The sequence below is a fragment of the Leucoraja erinacea genome, chromosome 13 (genome assembly GCF_028641065.1).
Source record: "Leucoraja erinacea ecotype New England chromosome 13, Leri_hhj_1, whole genome shotgun sequence".
NCBI classification, from domain to species: Eukaryota; Metazoa; Chordata; class Chondrichthyes; order Rajiformes; family Rajidae; genus Leucoraja; species Leucoraja erinaceus.
The window spans coordinates 27,999,763-28,019,891 of record NC_073389.1 but is presented as its reverse complement, the minus strand read 5'-3'; the positions used below and the strand labels follow the sequence as shown (position 1 = coordinate 28,019,891).

The 20,129-nt window shown below is 41.8% G+C and overlaps 1 protein-coding gene across 1 annotated transcript in view; it reads right to left on the bottom strand.

The window, feature by feature from the left end:
• The window catches only part of ttf2 (transcription termination factor, RNA polymerase II), a 47,061-nt gene that overhangs the window by 7,293 nt on the left and 19,639 nt on the right, over window positions 1-20,129 (bottom strand). The window contains 11 exon segments of the mRNA XM_055644681.1: window positions 636-789; window positions 2,385-2,443; window positions 5,746-5,916; window positions 6,768-6,910; window positions 8,144-8,232; window positions 9,451-9,542; window positions 12,312-12,465; window positions 13,236-13,435; window positions 14,150-14,246; window positions 15,264-15,414; window positions 18,213-18,326. Of these exon segments, the coding sequence (XP_055500656.1) occupies window positions 636-789; window positions 2,385-2,443; window positions 5,746-5,916; window positions 6,768-6,910; window positions 8,144-8,232; window positions 9,451-9,542; window positions 12,312-12,465; window positions 13,236-13,435; window positions 14,150-14,246; window positions 15,264-15,414; window positions 18,213-18,326 (1,424 nt within the window).

Below are 20,129 nucleotides of genomic sequence, written 5' to 3'. Positions count from 1 at the left end.
AGCCATGTGTCCCAAACATTATGGTGCCCTGAATGGGGGGGACTATGTATAAACACAGCTGTAATTTCTACATGGTGAAATCAAAATGTATAAAAAATACCCTTTAATAAAATCTGACAATGTGCACTTTAACCACATGTGATTTTTTTCTATTACAAATTTCAAATTGTGGAGTACAGAGGAAAACAACTAAATGATAGGTCTTTATCCCAATTATTGGGTGCACTGTAATCGGGGATTGTGTTCATGTATGGCAATAATCTTACTGATCTGTATGCAAAAGAAAATTTCACTGTATCTTTGTACACTATACTAAAAGAACCATTGAACCAGACAGTGCCTGAGGTCAGAACCGAGCCCGGGTCACTGGCGCTTTGAGACGGCGGCTCTTTTAGTTGCACCATCGTGCTACCCGAGTGTTACACAAATGTTGGAAGACCATTTGCCTGGAGTTAAAGGGGCGGTGTATGTGACTAAGCAAAGTCCCGCATAACCTCCATGGAGACTGTCATCAACACAGCACAACCAACCATCAGCACCCTTCAGAAAGGTCAACTGGAAAGCAAACAGAACCCAAGTAGTGTATCTGTAATTCTTTCCCCTCCAACAATCTCAAAGCAGCAGCCAGCTGGTACCTGAGGTCCTTTGGGATTAGTGTTGAATTCTTCCACCATGTCCATACGACGTTTCGGAGTCACGGTACCATCCAGAGTAACGTGGCTTAGTTTGATTCGATCCAAGTGAGCAGCCACCACGTGCAGCATACTGGTCCACTGGGAAATGATCACACTGCGGAGGGGTGGGGAAAGTGGACAATGACAGTTAACTGTGACAAAAATAGGTCAAATCACAGCTTCAGTCAATTTATTTGTCCATTGTGGAAATTGGTACAGTATGAGGGATAGCACTAGATGTACATCTAGTATACGGATAGGGCGGCACAGTGATGCAGCAGTAGAGCTGCTGTCTCACAGAGTCAGAGGCCTGGGTTTGATCCTGACCTCGGGTGCTTTCTATGTTCGCCCTGTGACACCGTGGGTTTTCTCCAGGTGCTCTGGTTTCCTCCCAAGTCCCAAAGACGTGCAGGCTATTTGATGGATAATTGGCTTCTGTACATTGCCTCTAGTGTATAGGATGCAAAACTGAGATCACATAGAACCAGTGCACGGGTGATCGATGATCAGCGTGGACTTGGTGGGCCAAAGGGCCTGTTTCCATTGTATCTCTAAACATAGCCACACAACTCCATGCCAATTCCACCATAATCAGACAGGGAAATATCGATCACTGACTACGAATTTGAAAGACCATTTCACAAAGAAAACTTTATGTCCTGGGAATGTCAGTGCCAAAGAAAGAATGCTGAATTATAGTACTGTAATATTTTGTATAGGCTGGCTGAATACTTTCTTCCTACTGGCACTCTGCTGAGATATCGCAACTCTCTGTTGCAGTCTGAAGGTCAGATAAGTAAGGAATGTGGAATTTGTGAATTCCTGTCAACCCAAACCATCACCTTCCAGCTTTCAGTTTGTTTTTTTCTCAGCAGTCGCGTTTCCCTCCAAGTGTAGCTGCTGGACATTTGTTTTGGAAACTGACAATCAACCCCTTAAGTGGCCCCCTGACATAATACTGCAGCTATGGCACCATCATTACTATTGAGAGAAAAATACACCCTGGGTTTCACTGGGAAATAGGATTACACATTGTAGAGACTCATAATACGAAGGTTTGCTTGGAAATCAACCTTTCTGTAATGTGGAGGGTCACCTGTATCACTAAATAACAAAATAATCTAGTTTTTCTATTTACAGAGTGGTGGGTGCCTGCAAGGGATGGTGATGGAAGCAATTATGATAGTGGCGTTTGAGAGGTTATCAGATAGGCACATAGATATGCAGGGATGAGGATCACATGCAGGCAGAAAAGTTTAGTTAATTTGGCATCTTGTTCTGCACAGATATTGTGGGCTGAAAGACCTATCCCTGTGCTGTACAGTTATAGAATCATACAGCATCGGCATAGGGCCTTTGGCCCAACTTGACCACACCGACCAAGTTGGCCCATCTACACTAGTCCCACTTACCCACGTTTTGCCCATATATTCCTCTAAACCTTTGCTATCCATGGACCTGTCCACATGCCTTATAGATGTTGTTATTGTACCAGCCTGTTTCATGTTTAATCTAAGGGAAGCTAACAAGTACACAATAGGGAATAAGCTGCAGGTGTACAGGAAAATAAGAGGGTAATTGGAATGGATAGGATTGCTCTGCCGGGAGCTAAAGAGCCAAACGGCCTCCTGTGCCATATAAAACAGTCAGCCTTCATTATACCTACAGAAACCATCTTCCCATCAGTTAAATTAATTCCTGAAAATTTACCTTTTCTGGGGTTCTGGACTGCTCCTTATTACTTTTAATTCCTCTAATAGTGCAGTGATCTGAAAAAAAAAAGGGACAGGTTAAAAAAAGTCAAGTTTGCTTTGCATCGGTTCACTGGTGATAAATCACATCAGATAACCTGGGGCCTGGAAATGTTAATTCCGGTTCTACCCCCCTAGTCTGGTTTAGTCAAACACTAAGTCAAACTCTGGGTTCCAACACCTTACTTTATTGAAGAACAAACAGCAGGGACGGTTGCTGATCCACCCACGCAAGACAACAATATCACGTGCAAACAGAACAGAAGTCACAATCAACCGACTCACCACAAAGAATTACCCACCCTCTTATACCCTTCCAAACGAAGGGCGTGACATTACTTGGGGGAGGCAACCCCTACAAGCCAATTACCGATACGGGCTGCAAAATACATTGCATGACAGTTCCCTAACCCAATCTTACAATAGCACATAACATAGTTTCAACCAAGGATCATAGAGCGGAGCAAGATACTCCACTTCTGCGTAATCCAACGTGTAGTACGTAACGGAGCGTAATGGCCGCCATCTTGGAATGCTCAACCCGACTTCCAGTTTCATTAACATACCACTTGCCAATGGAAAAGTAATAACCCAGTGAAATTGACTTAAGATCTTGCTGCTTAAAAAATGCAAGGATATATAAAAAGTCATAATGTACCTCTAAAAATTATAGCAGATTAAATCTATTAGTATTTTAAATTTCAAGATCTGGATGATTATTTTTGTAAGCGTTGATCTACCACAGTGCTTGGGGTTAATAGGCCGGAATCTCTCTATGTCTCGTTCTTTCTTTTTCTCTCTCTCTCTCTCTCCCCTCCCCTCCCTTTCTCTCTCTCTCTCTCTCGCTGTATCTCTGTCTCTCGCTCTCTCCCTCCCTCCCTCTCTCGTGCGCGCTCTCTCTCCTACTCCCCATCTCTCTCTCTCTCTCTCTCTCTCTCTCTCTCTCTCTCTCCCTCTCTCTCTCTCTCTCTCATATCTCTCTCTCAACTTGCCATTCCCAGAATCATTTGCCGTTTTGCAAAGACAACTGCATCTGCAGTTCCTTCCTATTGAAGAAGAACCGTGGCCCGAAACAACTCCTAATCCATTCCCGCCACAAAGCCGCCTAGCCCGCTGAGTTCCTCCAGCACTCTATTTTTTTATTTAACTCTAAAATTGAAGATAGACACAAAAAGCTGGGGTAAGTCAGCGGGATAGGCAGCATCTCTGGAGAGAAGGAATGGGTGACGTTTTGGGTTGAGAGCCTTCTTCAGCCAATCACAAGTACTCTCACCGACGAGACTTTAGTTCCGTCTGAAGAAGGGTCAACCCGAAACTTCACCCATTCCTTCTCTCCAGAGTCGCTGCCTGTCCCGCTGAGTTACTCCAGCAACAGCAATCATAGTCAGGATAGAACCCAGGTTACTGGTGCTGTAAGACAGCAACTCTACCATTGTCCAAACTATATGCCAAACTTTCAAGTGCTGAAAAAGTTGCTGAAACAAGTTGCTATGAATCTATATGTAGGAAGGAAATGCAAATGCTGGTTTGAACTGAATATAGACACACAAAATATGGAGTAACTCAGCCAAACAGATTGCATCTCTGGAGAGAAGATCTCGACCTGAAACGTCACCACATCCTTTTCTCCAGAGACGCTGTCTGACCCACTGAGTTACTCCAGCTTTTTGTGTCTATCTTTGCTATGAATCTATTCCGTTTCCTTCAGTTTTAGCACGGTATTGGAGAATACTTTTATTTATATGTAAATATGAACTAATGTGACATCTGGTCGGAGTTGGAAACAGTAGCTATTGAAAACACACACCCATAAACACTATGGATAATTGTAAACGTCATCTGCGCCGCCGCATTTATGAACGTTTCATACAATAAAGCTGACATAAGGTACATAGGGTGGGTATTGATTCATTCTAGACCGAGATGAGAAAAAACATTTTTCACACAGAGAGTGGTGAATCTCTGGAACTCTCTGCCACATTTGAGGCCAGTTCATTGGCTATATTTAAGAGGGAGTTAGATGTGGCCCTTGTGGCTAAAGGGATCAGAGGGTATGGAGAGGAGGCAGGTACGGGATACTGAGTTGGATGATCAGCCATGAATCATATTGAATGGCGGTGCAGGCTCGAAGGGCCGAATGGCCTACTCCTGCACTTATTTTCCATGTTTCAATGTTTCTAGACAACAGATTTAAAAAAATCTAATCCCATTAATTCACTCGGGGTGTATTATGATGTGCTCTACTGTATGAAGTGTACAGCAAAACTTGCACTTCCAGATGGTCGATCGTGTAGTTTCTTCAGCGGACCACAAATTTATTTTAAGAGCAAAACATAAAGTGCTGGAGAACTCAGTAGGTCAGACTAGATCTATGAAGGGTCCGAAGAAAGGTCTCGACCCAAAATGTCACCTATTCCTTCACTCCAGAGATGCTACGCTGAGTAACTCCAGCATTTTGTGTCTATATGGTGCACATAACTATTTGAAGATGGCTTATGTACTGTTGGGCAGAGATAGGGACTGGCGTAAAAAGCATTCCTAAAGTCTGGTTCAACATCCCTTCCTCTAACCTGATCATCCATTTAATTTTATGACGGATTGCAATGGTCAGCGGTGTGACAGTGTCTTCAAGAGTTTGTGAAATGCAAGGCACTTTGAGATTATTGAATATACAATGATTTAACAACCAGTATTGAAGCAAAATGAATGGGAGGCATAAAGTATTTCACAATCAATGATATGGTCTTTCTTTCATTCAGGAACACAGCGATTTAAGAGTCTAGATCAGATACAAAGTGCTGGAGTAACTCAGCGTGAAAGAGCATCTCTGTAGAATGTGAATAGGATGTATATCAGGTTGGAACCCTTCTTCAGACTTCCATGTTCTTCAATGATGCTGCCCAACCCGTGTGTCCTTTTTTGTAAACCTGCATTGGGAGTTCCTTGCATCTCCGTCCAACATTCTAGAACCATCACCATCGTGCCATACACCATTAGAAATATATAACTTGTTTCATAACTGCAGTGTCTAAATCTGAAGCTCCTTAATTAACCATTTCTACATCAAAAGGACTGAAGCAGTTAAAGGTTGTGGCACCTTCTTCAGGACGGTTACATGGATAGGATAGGTTTAGAGGGATATGGGCCGTACGCAGGCAGGTGGGACTAGTGTAGATGGGGAATGTTGGCCGACGTGGGCAAGTTGGATCAAAGGGCTTAAGTCATGTTGTATGACTATGACAGAGATGGGCGATAAATGGAGGACATTGCCAGTGACATCTTCCTTCCTGCAAGCAATTCAAAAAACACATCTGATATACCTTGGTGCTCTGCCTAGTGCTCGCAAACAGATCTGCTTCGAAGCTGGTTCCATTTAGGGTAACTGTTGTCTTGTTATCAGTGGCTGTGACCTCTGACAATGATAACGCATTCAGCTGCTCCTCCAGCGAGAGGCTGATACCTTCAGGTTCCATCTCAGTTCGACTAAGAGCCTGCAGTGGAAGACCGTCAATATTTAAAACATATCTAAAATAGTTGATTAAGTATTCATAACTCCCACTTGCCCTGTCCCACTCCTGCATAATGGGCTGGTGAAGGAAGGTGTGTGTGTGTGAAAAATCGCCTAAGATATATAGCTCTTGGGGCTAACGGAATCAGGGATATGGGGAGAAAATAATGGCCCATTATCAAATGGGATATTCTTTCCTATCTTCCATCACAGTTCTTGCTCACTGATTTCTACCTTGATTTCTAAACTGTTATTGGCTTCCTCCACTAACATTTGTTGAAACGTTACAAATAATCTTGTTGACCAATTTAACCTCTATTTTTTACATCAAGAATGTTCATGATTTCCACATTTCTACCTTGTATTGGCTTCCTCCACATACTTTTGTCGCGATGTTACAAATAATCTTGTGTAATCTAACGTCAAATGTATGCACCAAAAATATGAGGAATTTTACAGAAGGAAATCCACTGATTTCTACCATAAATTCTGACCTTTAATTAGTTTTCTCCAATTACGTCCTTTACAAAGTTACAATTTATCTTAGTTTGCAAGTTAACCTCAAATGTCTGCATGAAGAATATTTGTAACATTAGACAGGAATTAATTCCACACAGTCTTCTACCATAAATTCTAACCTTTAATTGGTTTCCTCTAAAGTCACCCTTTGCTAGGTTACAAATAATGTTATTGTGTAATTTGACCTCAAATGTTTGCACCAAGAATATTTGGTATTTTACAAATATATTATGTATTTTACAAATATTTTGTATTTTACAAATATATTATGTATTTGATCCAATGGTCAGGGAACTGAGGGTAATAATGTCTTACCGTCTTTAACAGAGAGAGATGACAGCAACACTGTCGAAGTCTGAGCAGTGACGACAAGATGTGCACAGTACTTGAATTAGGTGAAGCTCTCTGGGAAGAGGAAGGACCGTCACTGACTGAGTCAATACCAAACTCTCGACCTACTGAATAAAAACAGAAGGCAAAGTGCATTGTTGTTCCGTTACTGGCTCATATGACAATTAAAACTCAGACAAGTTTATAAAGTAAGGCATTTTGGGAAGTAAAACCAGGGCAGGACATACACCAGAAATGGCACAGGTCTGGGGAGTGTTGTTGAACTGCGAGACTGAGAGGTACAAGTACACACTTCTCTGAAAGTGTCAACACAGATAAATCTCTGTCTGGGCATTTTGCAAACTTAAATATGGAATTACACAGTTATTAAAAAATCTTTCTGTTGGTATCAGAACTAGCTAGTTCTGTTGGAGGGTTCAGCACTTTTAACTCTGCTTCTCCTTTTGTAAACACTCTGCCTGATGTGACATGCTTGACATTTCCAGCATGCTCCTTTTGGTTTAAGGTTCAGTATTAGGGTGGCACAGTGGCGCAGCTGGGAGAGCTGCTGCCTGACAGCGCCAGAGACCTGGGTTCAATCCTGATTTTGTGTGCTGTCTGAACAGAATTTGCACGCTCTCCCTGTGTCCACGTCCCAAAGACATGCGGGTTTGTAGGTAAAATTGCTCCTAGTGGTTCGGGAGTGAATGCAAATGTGGGATAACATAGAACTAGTTTAAACAGGTGATCGATGGTCAGCCATCGTGTTTTTTCTCTCCCTTTATTTCCTGCTCTCCCCAATCTTCATCTGTTATCCAGACTTCATTGTCAACATCATGATCATCTCAGCAACTCTGGTTTCTACCCCTGTGAGATATTCTCTTTCTCCTCTCCATCAATCCCCAACTCCTCTGCAACGTTACCCAACCTGTTTTCTCACTTCTGGAGGCACTCAGCGTGTCAAGCAGCAGCTGTGGAGGGAATGGACAGATGAGCCTTCATCAGACTCCGACACTGTCTGACTTTTCCCTCCACAGACGCAGCTTGACCAGTTGAGTTGCTCCAGCACTTTGTGTTATGCTCTTTGTTTTTACTTTGATGAGAAATTCTAACTGTTTTGTTTTCCATAGGGTAAACTTTTAAGGTTTCGGATCAACGACTCTTCATCACAACTCCACGGATGTTGCCTGACCTGCAGAGTCCTTCCAGCATTTTCAGAAAACAGGCAAACTTTCCTTTTATGCTCCACTTCAAAAAAAGGCACAAACTAACCCAACTTCTAAACAATTAAACTCGGTAGTTCACCATTTCCACTTTTGCTGAAAATAATCCATGTCGTTTATTAATATTTGCTTCCTTACCTCTGTTGAAAGGGTTATCTGCACCGTGTGATGAATTAGCTTTATGCCCCTTGCCCTCGTGTCTCTTCAGATACGACTGCAAGGTTGACCTACAGGAAGAAAAACAAAATAATTCCACAAACAATCTGCATCAGAGGCTGGGGTGCCATTCACGGGCTGTATTTCACAAAAGACTTTAAACAGAGAATGGCGTTGACTTTTATTTCAGCATGTGATTCTTGCAGAGCAGTGCAGTGGGGTTAAGTGAGACCACAGAGAAAATCTTAACTATGATGCAGTGCTATGGTTATAGCACAGGAATTAATAAAATACGACAGTTCAAAATGTATAAGCTACCCAAGCAAAATATGAGGTGCTGTTCCTCCAATATGCGTGTGGCCTCACTCTGACAATGAAGGCGGCCCAGTACAGAAAGGTCAGTGTGGGAATGGTTAGGGGATTTAGAATGGTCAGTGGGAGATCCAGTAGGCCTCGGCAAGCCAAGAATAAACCTCGAGACCAGCTTGCATTACATTGGTAATTGTGCTTGAAGGAATCCAATAGCTACAAAGGAGAGTAAGAATGCGATCAGCAAATCAATTTCATTTGGTGAGATTTGGTCCATCGGTCTGCCATCACACTGACGATGACGCAGTTGACAAAAGTAATGGGATGATTTGCACTTGGGCAGCTAAAGCTCCACTTTCTTGCTCATCAAACATTCCAACTTTTCCAACCGCAGCACCAATGCTGGCAATACCCAGCAGATTTCGCAACCGCTCACTATTTTCTTCCGTCACTGATATTGGATGTGCAATTCATCACTTCAATTGTGTTTAAAAATTAATCCACAGCCATAAATAAGTGGTTCAAAATCAATCGTTACAACATTTACTTAGGTGATCACAATATTGTGGAGATGGGAAAGCTGAATAAATACATCTTCTAAACTTGCTTTTTAAACTCAAAATTGAAGAAAACAATTGTGCCAAGTTGCCAATTTCATCCTGACGGGATGATAGAATTTTTACTCTTACTCCAACCAAAACAAAAATGTAAATGGGATGTCACACCAAATTTGCAGTGATAATGGATGGCATTATCCAAGAAACATTCAAAAGATGGAAATAGAGGCAGTGTGTTCTGTTTAGTCATAGTGTCATGCAGCGTGGAAACAGGCCCTTCGGCCCAACTTCCCCATGCCGACCACCATGTTCCATCTTCACTAGTCCCACCTGTCTGCATTTGGCCCATATCACTCTAAACCTATCCATGTACGTTTCTTAAATTTTACGATAGTACCTGTAAACACAACTCCTCAAATGTACCTGGAACGAGCATACAGGACAGAGTAAACTGCCTCCTCATCCTCCGACAACTTTAGTCGATGACTTCGATTAAATCTTTGAGGTAATTCAACCTACAAATAAATAAGACATGCTAATTACATCAATTATTAAACTTCTTTTTGTGGTTTATTATGGTATATACTAAATACTATGTTTACATATCTGTTGTGCTGCTGCAAGTAAGAATTTCATTGTTCCGTTAAAACCTTCTTGACTCTTTCTCTTGAGCTTTGCAACTTGCAATTATTTATGTTTCCTGCTATCAATACAATATGGATTCAAAATTAACAGATTTTTTTGCAGTGTAAATTAATCCTTGCACTTACAAAAAAATAAAATGGTGATAGGCTAATCGTCATTTAGATTCACCAAAACTTGAGTCGTACTATTTTCTGCATGACAAAAATCATGAGGGGAATAGACAGGGTGAACGCACCATGTCTTTTACCCAGGTTAGGGGGGCTGGAACGCGTTGCTAGGGGTTGTGGTGGAGACAGATACAACAATGGTGTTTAAGAGACTTTATGACAGGTACAGAAATGTAAGAAATATCGATCATGTACAGGCAGATGAGCTCAGTTTAACTTGGCATCATGTTCAGCACAAACATTGTGGGCCGAAGGGTCCATTCCTGCACTATACTGTACTTTGTTTCGAGGGATTTGGCCCAAACGCAGGTAAATGGGACCAGTTTAGATGGGACATCTTGGTCAGCATGGATGTTGGGCCGAAGGACCAGCTTCTGTGGTGTATGACTCCATGTCAAATGTCAAAAGGTGAAGTTTGCATGTGCTTGATGTGAATGACTTTGATTAACAGGACCAGGTGCACTGGAGCCAAATCTGCCAGTGGCACAAGAGATGGAGGGTCGTGAAGCTGTGAGAAGAATCAATAGAGCATGCACAAAGACCAGAGATGGGTTAGGCGAGTGGGAAAGAATCTGGCAGATAGAATACAGGAAACAGGGGTTACCCACTGTAGAAAGAATGAAACTGCAAATTAGAAAAAATATTGAGAGATTATAAATATATGAGGGGGGCGAGGGTCTTCTGGGATGAAATACAAAGGATTAGCATGCTGGTGCAGCAGGTAAGGTGGCAGCACAGCGAAGCAGTAGAGTTGCTGCCTGACAGTGCTAGAGACCTGGGTTTGATCCTGACTACAAGTTCTGTCTGTACGGAGTTTGTATGTTTTCTCTGTGACTGTGTGGGTTTTCTCCGGGTGATCCAGTTTTCTACCACAATCCAAAGACGTACAGGTTTTTCGGTTAATTTTGATAAATGTTGGTAAAATTGTAAATTGTCCCTAGTGTCTTGTAGGATAATGTTAGTGTATGGGGATCGCTGGTCAGCTCAGAGTCGTTGGGTTGAAGGGCCTGTTTCCGCTCTGTATCTCCAAGATAAACTAAAAGAATCTGGAAGGCAAATACATTGTGAGCTTTTAATGACAAGGGGCATGGAGTTTTAAAGCAGAGAAACCTTAACTAGTGCACACAAGGATCTACATGAAGCACTGTGTACAGTTTTAGCCCCTGTATTACAGGATATACTTGCACTGATCAGCAGTGCATTTTCCTGCAATAAATGAAGAGAGGTGGAACAAACTGGGCCTGTATTTGCTGGAGTTTGGCATTGCAGGTGATTTTATTGAAATGCAAGTTTTTGAGATAGACTGATTAGGGTGGATGGTTCCCTTAGTGGGTTATCTACAACTAGGAGCCAGAATTAGATGTCCATTCACAACAGCAATGAGGAATAATTTATTCCCTATTAGGGTCACATTTCATTGGAATTCTCTGCCTCAGAGGCAAAAATCTTTCAAGGCAAACATTGACAGACATCTGTAATTACTGGAGAGTCTTACACTCTTCTACTTAGTATGATTACTACTGTGCAGTATGATTGTCATTGAACTGCATGCATAAAAGGAATGTCACTGTACTTAGGTGCACATGATAATAAAGTACCATTGATTGCATCAGCCAGTCTGACAGAATGGTGCAGCAGGCTTGTTTTTTTACATTGAAAGACACAGCATGGAAACAGGGCCTTTAGCCCACTGAGTCCACACTGGCCATCGATCACCTGTTTACACTAGGTGTTTACACACATAGAACACTAGTTCTATGTTATCCCACTTTCTCATCTGCTCCCTACACACGAGGGGAAATTTACAGAGGCCAATTAACCTACAAACCCGCAAGTCTTTGGGATGCGGGAGAAAATGGGAGGACCCGGAAGAAACCCATGAGGTCACAGGGAGAACTCCACAGGAACAGCACCCAAGGTTAGGATCGAACCCGGGTCTCCGAGCTGCTAGGCAGCGGCTCTACCAGCAGTGCTGCCAATCATCTTACTCCTGTTCTGCTTTTAATATGCTCTCCAAAGCTGAAGCTTTTCATTAAGCTTGAAACCAATATATTGCACCCGCTGAGTTTCTCCAGCATTTTTGTCTACCTTCGATTTTCCAGCATCTGCAGTTCCTTCTTAAACAAATAGATTGCATCTGGTTAGTTTGCGAAAACTTGACAAATAAAGAAAAAACTGCAGTTAATTTTTACCTTTAACCTGCAGCATAAAAGCATTCATGCCTTTAGCCACGTTCCCAAATTAAATACATCAAACAGATCTTGCTGACAGTTGTGATAAAGAGATTTACTCCTCTGTAAATTGCCCCATGTGTGAGAAAGTGGGATAACACAGAACTAGCATGAAAGAGTGATCATGGTCGGTATGGTCTTGGTGAACTGAAGGGCATGTTTCCATGCTGTATCTTTAAACTAAACTGTTTCTTGAGGTGGTTTATCCTTGTCAAAATTGGGAAGATAAAAGCCAACGCACAAGAGGCTTGCCACTGGAGTCCAGTTGACCTTTGTTTCTTCGCAATAAGAGGCTTCTGGTGATGATGTTGAGGCGCTCACCGCCCTTCCTTGTCCCATTGTCCACCTGATTCTTCCACAACTTGAAGTCATCGAATGGGGAGCAGTGAAGAAATCTGAAGAAGGAAGGAAAGGTTAGAAAAGCTAATAAAATCAACCCAAACTCCATGGTTATCTTCAATTAATGTATAATTTTGGACTCTGCCACAGATGGCGGTGGAGGCCAAGTAATTGAGTATTTTAAGGTGGATATTGACAGGTTCTTGAGTAGTAAGGGTGTCAAAGATTGTAGGGGAGAAGGCAGGAGAATGGGGTTGAGGGGGAAAAATAGATCAACCATGATTGAATAGTTAAGTAGGCTCAACGGGTCGAATGGTGTACTTCTGCTCCTATGACTTATGAACTTATGTAACATTTAAAAATTATTATTTGGGGAACTTAAAAAAATTATCAGGGTAAGTTTAAAATCCTCTGGTGGGATAACACATTAAAGGGTTCAAAATGATATAGCAACAATAGTGGCAGCAGCAGTACCAGTGGCACAGCAGGTGGAGGTGCTGCCTCACAGTGACAGAGACCCAGGTTCGATCCTGACCTTGTGTCCTGTCCGTGTCTGGAGTTTGTACATCCTCCCTCTGTTCGCGTGGGTTTCCTCCGGGTACTCTGGTTTCCTCACACATCCCAAAAACGTGCGGGTTTCTAGGTTAATTGGCCCTCTGTAAAATGCCCCTAGTGTGTAGGGAGTGGATGAGAAAGTGGGATAACTAGTGTGAACAGGTGATCGCTGGTCAGTGTGGACTCAGTAGGTCGAAGGGTCTATTCCATGCTGTGTCGTTCAATCAAAGCAAAGCTTAACACAGTTTGTTATTCTGGCCTGACATCTTACTTGAGCAAGGAGTACATATCCAGGAGGTTGTTCTGAATTGGTGTTCCTGTAATTGCCCAGCGAGCTCCAGCCCTGAGCTTGCATACAGCCATTGACGTTTGTACTTGGGGGTTTTTAATATTGTGAGCTTCATCCAGGATGATCCGAGCCCAAGCTAACTTCAGAAGTGGGGAATGTGAAGATTTTACCTCAGCCAAGGCCTGAAACCAGAATAGAAAGTAATTTTGATTGGAACACATTAATATAGAAAGGATAAACACATTTCTTACATTCATCTTAATGCTCCAAATTGAATTTAGGATTTGGAAAAAAAACATTATAGGTTAGAGGGGCAAAATGTAATGGAAATATAAGGGGCAACTTTTTGGCAGAGGGTGGTGGGTATATGCAAGAGCTGCCAGTGGAGGTAGTTGGGGCAGATACAACAACAGCATTTAAAACGGGTACATGGACAGGGACAGAAAGGGTTGATAGGGATATGGGGCAAACGCAGGCCGGTGGGCCCACCTTGATTAGCATGGACTAGTTTGTGCCAAAGGGCCTGTTTTCATGCTGTATGACTATGTCTTTATTGTCTCCTTTACTAGTGTACAGATAATATATGCAAGCAGAGATTAGTTTACCTTGACATCATGTTTGGCACCGTGGACAGAAGAGTCTATTCGTATGCTATACTGTTCTATATCGTATACACTCATTTCTGAAAGTATTTAACAACTGTTATTTCATCGTATAAATTCTGCAGGATCTGAAAATGTTTGGAAGTCTGATCTGCGTTAATTTGGTGCTTTTCCCAACAAGTAACAATAAACAGGCATTCATAAAATCAGCAATGCATCAAGATGGATAAGGCAATACATTATTTTCAAAACTACCCACAGCTTCATGAATCACAGCCTTTAACTTATAAATACCTCATCTGTGGCTGTACATTTTCCTTTCTCATTCTTCGCTGGGATCTCCTTCGCAACAAGACTATACGTTGTTATCACAACATCAAATTCTGAAAGCCTACAAAAAAGTGTTTTATTGTGTTAATGGCTTGGATTATGATTAATAAAAAAATGTCACAACATTCGTTTCATTTCCACTTCCTGTTTGCTCATGAATGCCAACTTCCTCTAGCTGTCTGAGGAAGTAGTTGAGCCAGATACAACAACAACATTTAAAAGACATTTGGACAAGTTTATGGTTAGCAAAGGTTTAGAGGAATGTGGGAAAGACACGGGCAAATGGGACTAGCTTCGATGGGGAATCTTGATCAGCATAGATAAGTTGGCGGGCCTATTTCTGTGCTGTATGACTGTAAGTGAGATGTTCTTTCTTGTTTGTTAGTTCTTCCTGCTGGCTTTATTGTTCATTGGAGCATACAAATGGTATTTGTCCTCTATTCGTACAGCTACAGGTTCACGATCATACATTTCCCTTTCGGCGGAATTGGAAAGGAGAAAGTGGCAAGTGACTTTGCCTAATGCCTTCCTTAAATAGCATCTGTTGGAGTTCTGAGATATAATCTACAGAATGGCACTTCAGAATGGAACATACGGACTAATCTATATGCACATGTTTTTTTGTGCAGCTTCAACTTTACAAACCTAATTTTGCAATATTGAAGAAAATCATTAATTTGGATGAATTACGATACTAACACAAAGATTGATGTGAATCTATATTTATGGCAATTAAGATCATAACCAGCTATGTTACGGAAAAACCTAGCAAAACTTGCATTGAAAAACAGAGTTGAATGTACAAGGAACAATGGTGTTGGATGACTACAGGGAGGCTACAGAGAACCCTTTTCTCCCCAAGACAGCTTTTATCCCTGCTTGCCATTTTCCAAAGTAACTTATAATTCATCCTCTTGTTCCCGACTGAAATCATGCTATAACCAATTACATTCACGTAATACAAATAGTGTTCCTTAATTCTTGATTGGTTTACATCCAATTTGGAAACAGGTGTAAAAGCAGAACTATCTGTATAAAAGCATTTCAGAATAGGAGAAAGAACATCTCATGTACTCACACCTTTGTTGATTTTTCTCGGTTTGAACCATGGTACATGTATATACTTAGTTTTTTGGCACAGACATGCCGCTCAATTTCCATTTTCCAGTGGTGGATGAGAGACGCTGGACAAATAACGAGCGTTCCATTAGATGTGGCTAAAGTGCTCTCTGTTGGAAAGCAGATATTTGAATGCAGCATTAAACATGGCACACAAGAGAACCAGGAACATTTTTGGATTTGCTGGATATCACATCAATACCATTTTGTAATGGGAAAATTTTCACTTCGCATTTCTAACATCCCTCGGAATATTTCTGGGTCGAGTGCAAACAAGGCAATGCAGCATTTCCAGAAATGGAGAATATTAAATTGCTTAATTACAGTACTGCAGTTTAGATAAAATACAACACAGAGCTCACCCATTACAACTTATGATTTAGGAATATACAGTAAACCCTTTAAGCCAGAACATTTCTAAACTGCAAGGTAAGTAAAAGTGAATCATCTCTGAAAGTACATCAGTTTCCAAAGTCATCAACTTTAAAATTAAAAAATAAGAAATTAACAAAATAAAGCTAAATTTCCTACAATAAAACCACATTATGATCAGTAACTGGTAATACAATAAAAGGTTTACAATTTGATTAGTGATTGTAATGCTAGTTTCCTTGATTAGATGCAACAGCAAAGATTGAGAGGAAAGTGGCAGTAATCACATACTTCCGTGGCAGTAATCACATACTTCCATGGTACAGCTAAAGTTATGGAAATATTCAGTGGACCAATTTAACTGTAATTACGGCGGCAGGCGCGGGCACACCGCGACGCCCTGTGTCTCCCTTTCAAGGGAGATGCTAAAAATGCATTTCGCCAAACCTGACCCAAAACGACCCACGGTGTCTCTGTACTGTACACTGACAATGACAATAAATTGAATCATTTCATTTTTTTTTTTTCATAACTGAAGAAGGGTGCCAACCCAAAATGTCATCTATCCATGTCCTCCATAGATGCTGCCTGATCTGCTGAGTTACTTCACCACTTTGTGTCCTTAGTGGCCAGGAACGTAAAGAACTTCCTAGCTTTGGTTTTAATACCACCGCATGGCTCTTTGCTTTCATTTGCATACCACAAACAAATTGTCAGTTTAATATTGCACCAAGACTAGATAGGATCTCCACACACCAACCAAGACAATGACTAGTTTGCAGTTTCCCGGTCTCCAGATAGGCAGCGCAGAAAACAGGCCCTTTAGCCGACCGGGTCCGCACCGTCCCAAGGCATAAAAGGTTGTGCGATCCCCGCACATTTACACTATCCTAAACACACACTAAGGACAATTGAAGATCTCACATACACCAAGCCATTTAATAATAATAATTTTTTATAGAGCACTACAAACATATATGTGCATCTAATGGAGAGTGTAGTAGGAAAGACATGAAGAAACATCAAAAAACACAGAGAAGCAAAGCCCACGTGGTCACAGGGAAAATGTACAAACTCTGTAGACAGCACCCGTAGTCGGGATCGTACCCGGGTCCCGGGTCTCTGACTCTGCAAGCGCTGTGAGGCAGCAATTCCACCGCTGAGCCACCGTGGTTGCCCAGAAGTGTCAGCCTATGTTCCTCAAATTCTGGTGTAAGGCTTGAATCCACAATCCTCCGAATCAAATAAAAAAATGCCTTCGCTAAATCAAGTGTTACTTCTTCAGTAAGAAGCCCCTCGACTGTGCTTGAGTAAGCAAGAGAAAAGCCATTTCTATTGCACTGATATTTGACATGCCCATGACAGGGGTAGAGTGCTGACATGGATAGACAATTGGTTGGCAGACAGGAAACAAAGAGTAGGGATTAACGGGTCCCTTTCAGAATGGCAGGCAGTGACTTGTGGGGTACCGTAAGGCTTGGTGCTGGGACCACAGCTATTTACAATATACATCAATGATTTGGATGAAGGGATTCAAAGTAACATTAGCAAATTTGCAGATGACACAAAGCTGGGTGGCAGTGTGAACTGTGAGGAGGATGCTATGAGAATGCAGGGTGACTTGGACAGGTTGGGGGAATGGGCAGATGCATGGCAGATGAAGATTAATGTGAATAAATTTGAAGTTACCACTTTGGTAGCAAAAACAGGAAGGCAGGTTACTATCTAAATGGCATAAAGTTGGGAAAAGGGGAATTACAATAGCATCTGGGGGTCCTTGTTCATCAGTCTATGAAAGTAAGCATGCAGGTACGGCAGGCAGTGAAGAAAGCGAATGGCATGTTGACCTTTATAACAAGAGGAGTCGAGTATAGGAGCAAATAGGTCCTTCTGCAGTTGTACAGAGCCCTAGTGAGACCACACCTGGAGTATTGTGTGTAGTTTTAGTCCCCTAATTTGAGGAAGGACATTCTTGCTATTGAGGGAGTGCAGCGTAGGTTTACAAGGTTAATTCGCGGGATGGCGGGACTGTCATATGCTGAGAGAATGGAGCAGCTGGGCTTGTACACTCTGGAGTTTAAAAGGATGAGACGGGATCTTATTGAAACATATAAGATTGTTAAGGGCTTGGACACGCTAGAAGCAGGAAACATGTTCCCGATGTTGGGGGAGTCCAGAACCAGGGCCACAGTTTAAGAATAAAGGGATAAGCCAATTAGAACGGAGATGAGGAAACACTTTTTCTCACAGAGAGTTGTGAGTCTCTGGAATTTTCTGCCTCAGAGGGCGGTTGAGGCCGGTTCTCTGGATACTTTCAAGAAGAGCTAGATAGGGCTAGATAGCGGAGTCAGGGGATATGGGGAGAAGGCAGGAATGGGGTACTGATTGGGGATGATCAGCCATGATCACATTGAATGGCGGTGCTGGCTCGAAGGGCCGAATGGCCTACTCCTGCACCTGTTGTCTATTGACAATCCAGAGTGCACGTTCCTTTTCACTTGTTTTTAAAATTCCAATTCTTTTCTGTACCACATACCAGCTTTAGAGATCCATTCATCTGTATCTTTCTCCTTTTCCTTTTTCCCCTTACAACGTTGTGTTAGGATGAGTGCAATCATCGTTAGAGTTTTCCCCAGACCCATATCATCTGCTAAAAGAGTAAAACAGTGCATATATAAACTTGCAAAAAAGTTTACTAAAGCCAAACATCCAATTACAGCGTGGAGGAAGAAAATATTTGGCTCAAGCAACCAGTGTCAATCATTCTTTCTCCAGTGGCATACCTGAAATATACTACCCAAAAATAACTGCTTGTTTGGATTAGTAAGTATGCAGATGATACCAAGATAGGGGGTGTTGTGGATAATGAAGAGGATTTCCAAAGTCTACAGAGTGATTTAGGTCATTTGGAAAAATGGGCTGAAAGATGGCAGATGGAGTTTAATGCTGATAAATGTGAGGTGCTACACCTTGGCAGGACAAATCAAAATAGGACGTACATGGTAAATGGTAGGGAATTGAAGAATACAGTTGAACAGAGGGATCTGGGTATAACCGTGCATAGTTCCTTGAAGGTGGAATCTCATATAGATAGGGTGGTAAAGAAAGCTTTTGGTATGCTAGCCTTTATAAATCAGAGCATTGAGTATAGAAGCTGGGATGTAATGTTAAAATTGTACAAGGCATTGGTGAGACCAAATCTGGAGTATGGTGTACAATTTTGGTCGCCCAATTATAGGAAGGATGTCAACAAAATAGAGAGAGTACAGAGGAGATTTACTAGAATGTTGCCTGGGTTTCAACAACAACTAAGTTACAGAGATAGGTTGAATAAGTTAGGTCTTTATTCTCTGGAGTGCAGAAGGTTAAGGGGGGACTTGATAGAGGTCTTTAAAATGATGAGGGGGATAGACAGAGTTGATGTGGACAAACTTTTCCCTTTGAGAATAGGGAAGATTCAAACAAGAAGACATGACTTCAGAATTAAGGGACAGAAGTTTAGGGGTAATATGAGGGGGAACTTCTTTACTCAGAGAGTGGTAGCGGTGTGGAATGAGCTTCCAGTGGAAGTGGTGGAGGCAGGTTCATTGGTATCATTTAAAAATAAATTAGATAGGCATATGGATGAGAAGGGAATGGAGGGTTATGGTATGAGTGCAGGCAGGTGGGACTAAGGGGAAAAAAAAGTTGTTCGGCACGGACTTGTAGGGCCGAAATGGCCTGTTTCCGTGCTGTAATTGTTATATGGTTTCCACCAGAACATAGAACAATAGATCACAGGAATAGGCCCTTAGGCCCACAATGTCTGTGCCAAACCTGGTTCGAAATCTAAGTCTTACCTGCCCACACATTATCCGTGTCCCTCCATTCCCTGCATATAGTTTTGTTTATTCTTACGTGTACCAAGGTGCCACCACTCTGAAATGACACCACTGTATCTGCCTCCACCACCATCACCAACCCCGGCAGCATGTTCCAAGCACCCTCTATGTAAGAAAAACCTGGCCTGCATATATCCTTTAAACTTTGCCTCTCTTACCTTAAAGCTATGCCCTCTACTATTTGATATTTTCATCCTTAGAAAATGGATCTGATTGACTACCCTATCTATGCCTCTCATGATTGAAAAAAACATAAAATAGTCAGTTGTCCAGTTTAATGAAGTTGTGAACCTGTTAACCTAAAAGGCCTAACACTTTAAGGTGAGACAGGAAAGATTTAATAAGAACCTGAGGCGCAACTTTTTCACTTAGGTACAGTGGCTTGCAAAAGTTTTCATACCCCTTGAACTTTTCCACATTTTGGCATGTTACAACCGCAAACGTAAATGTATTTTATTGGGATTTTATGTGATAGACCAACACAAAATGGCGCATAATTGTGAAGTGGAAGGAAAATGATACATGGTTTTCAAATTTATTTACAAATAAAATACTGAAAAGTGTGGCGTGCA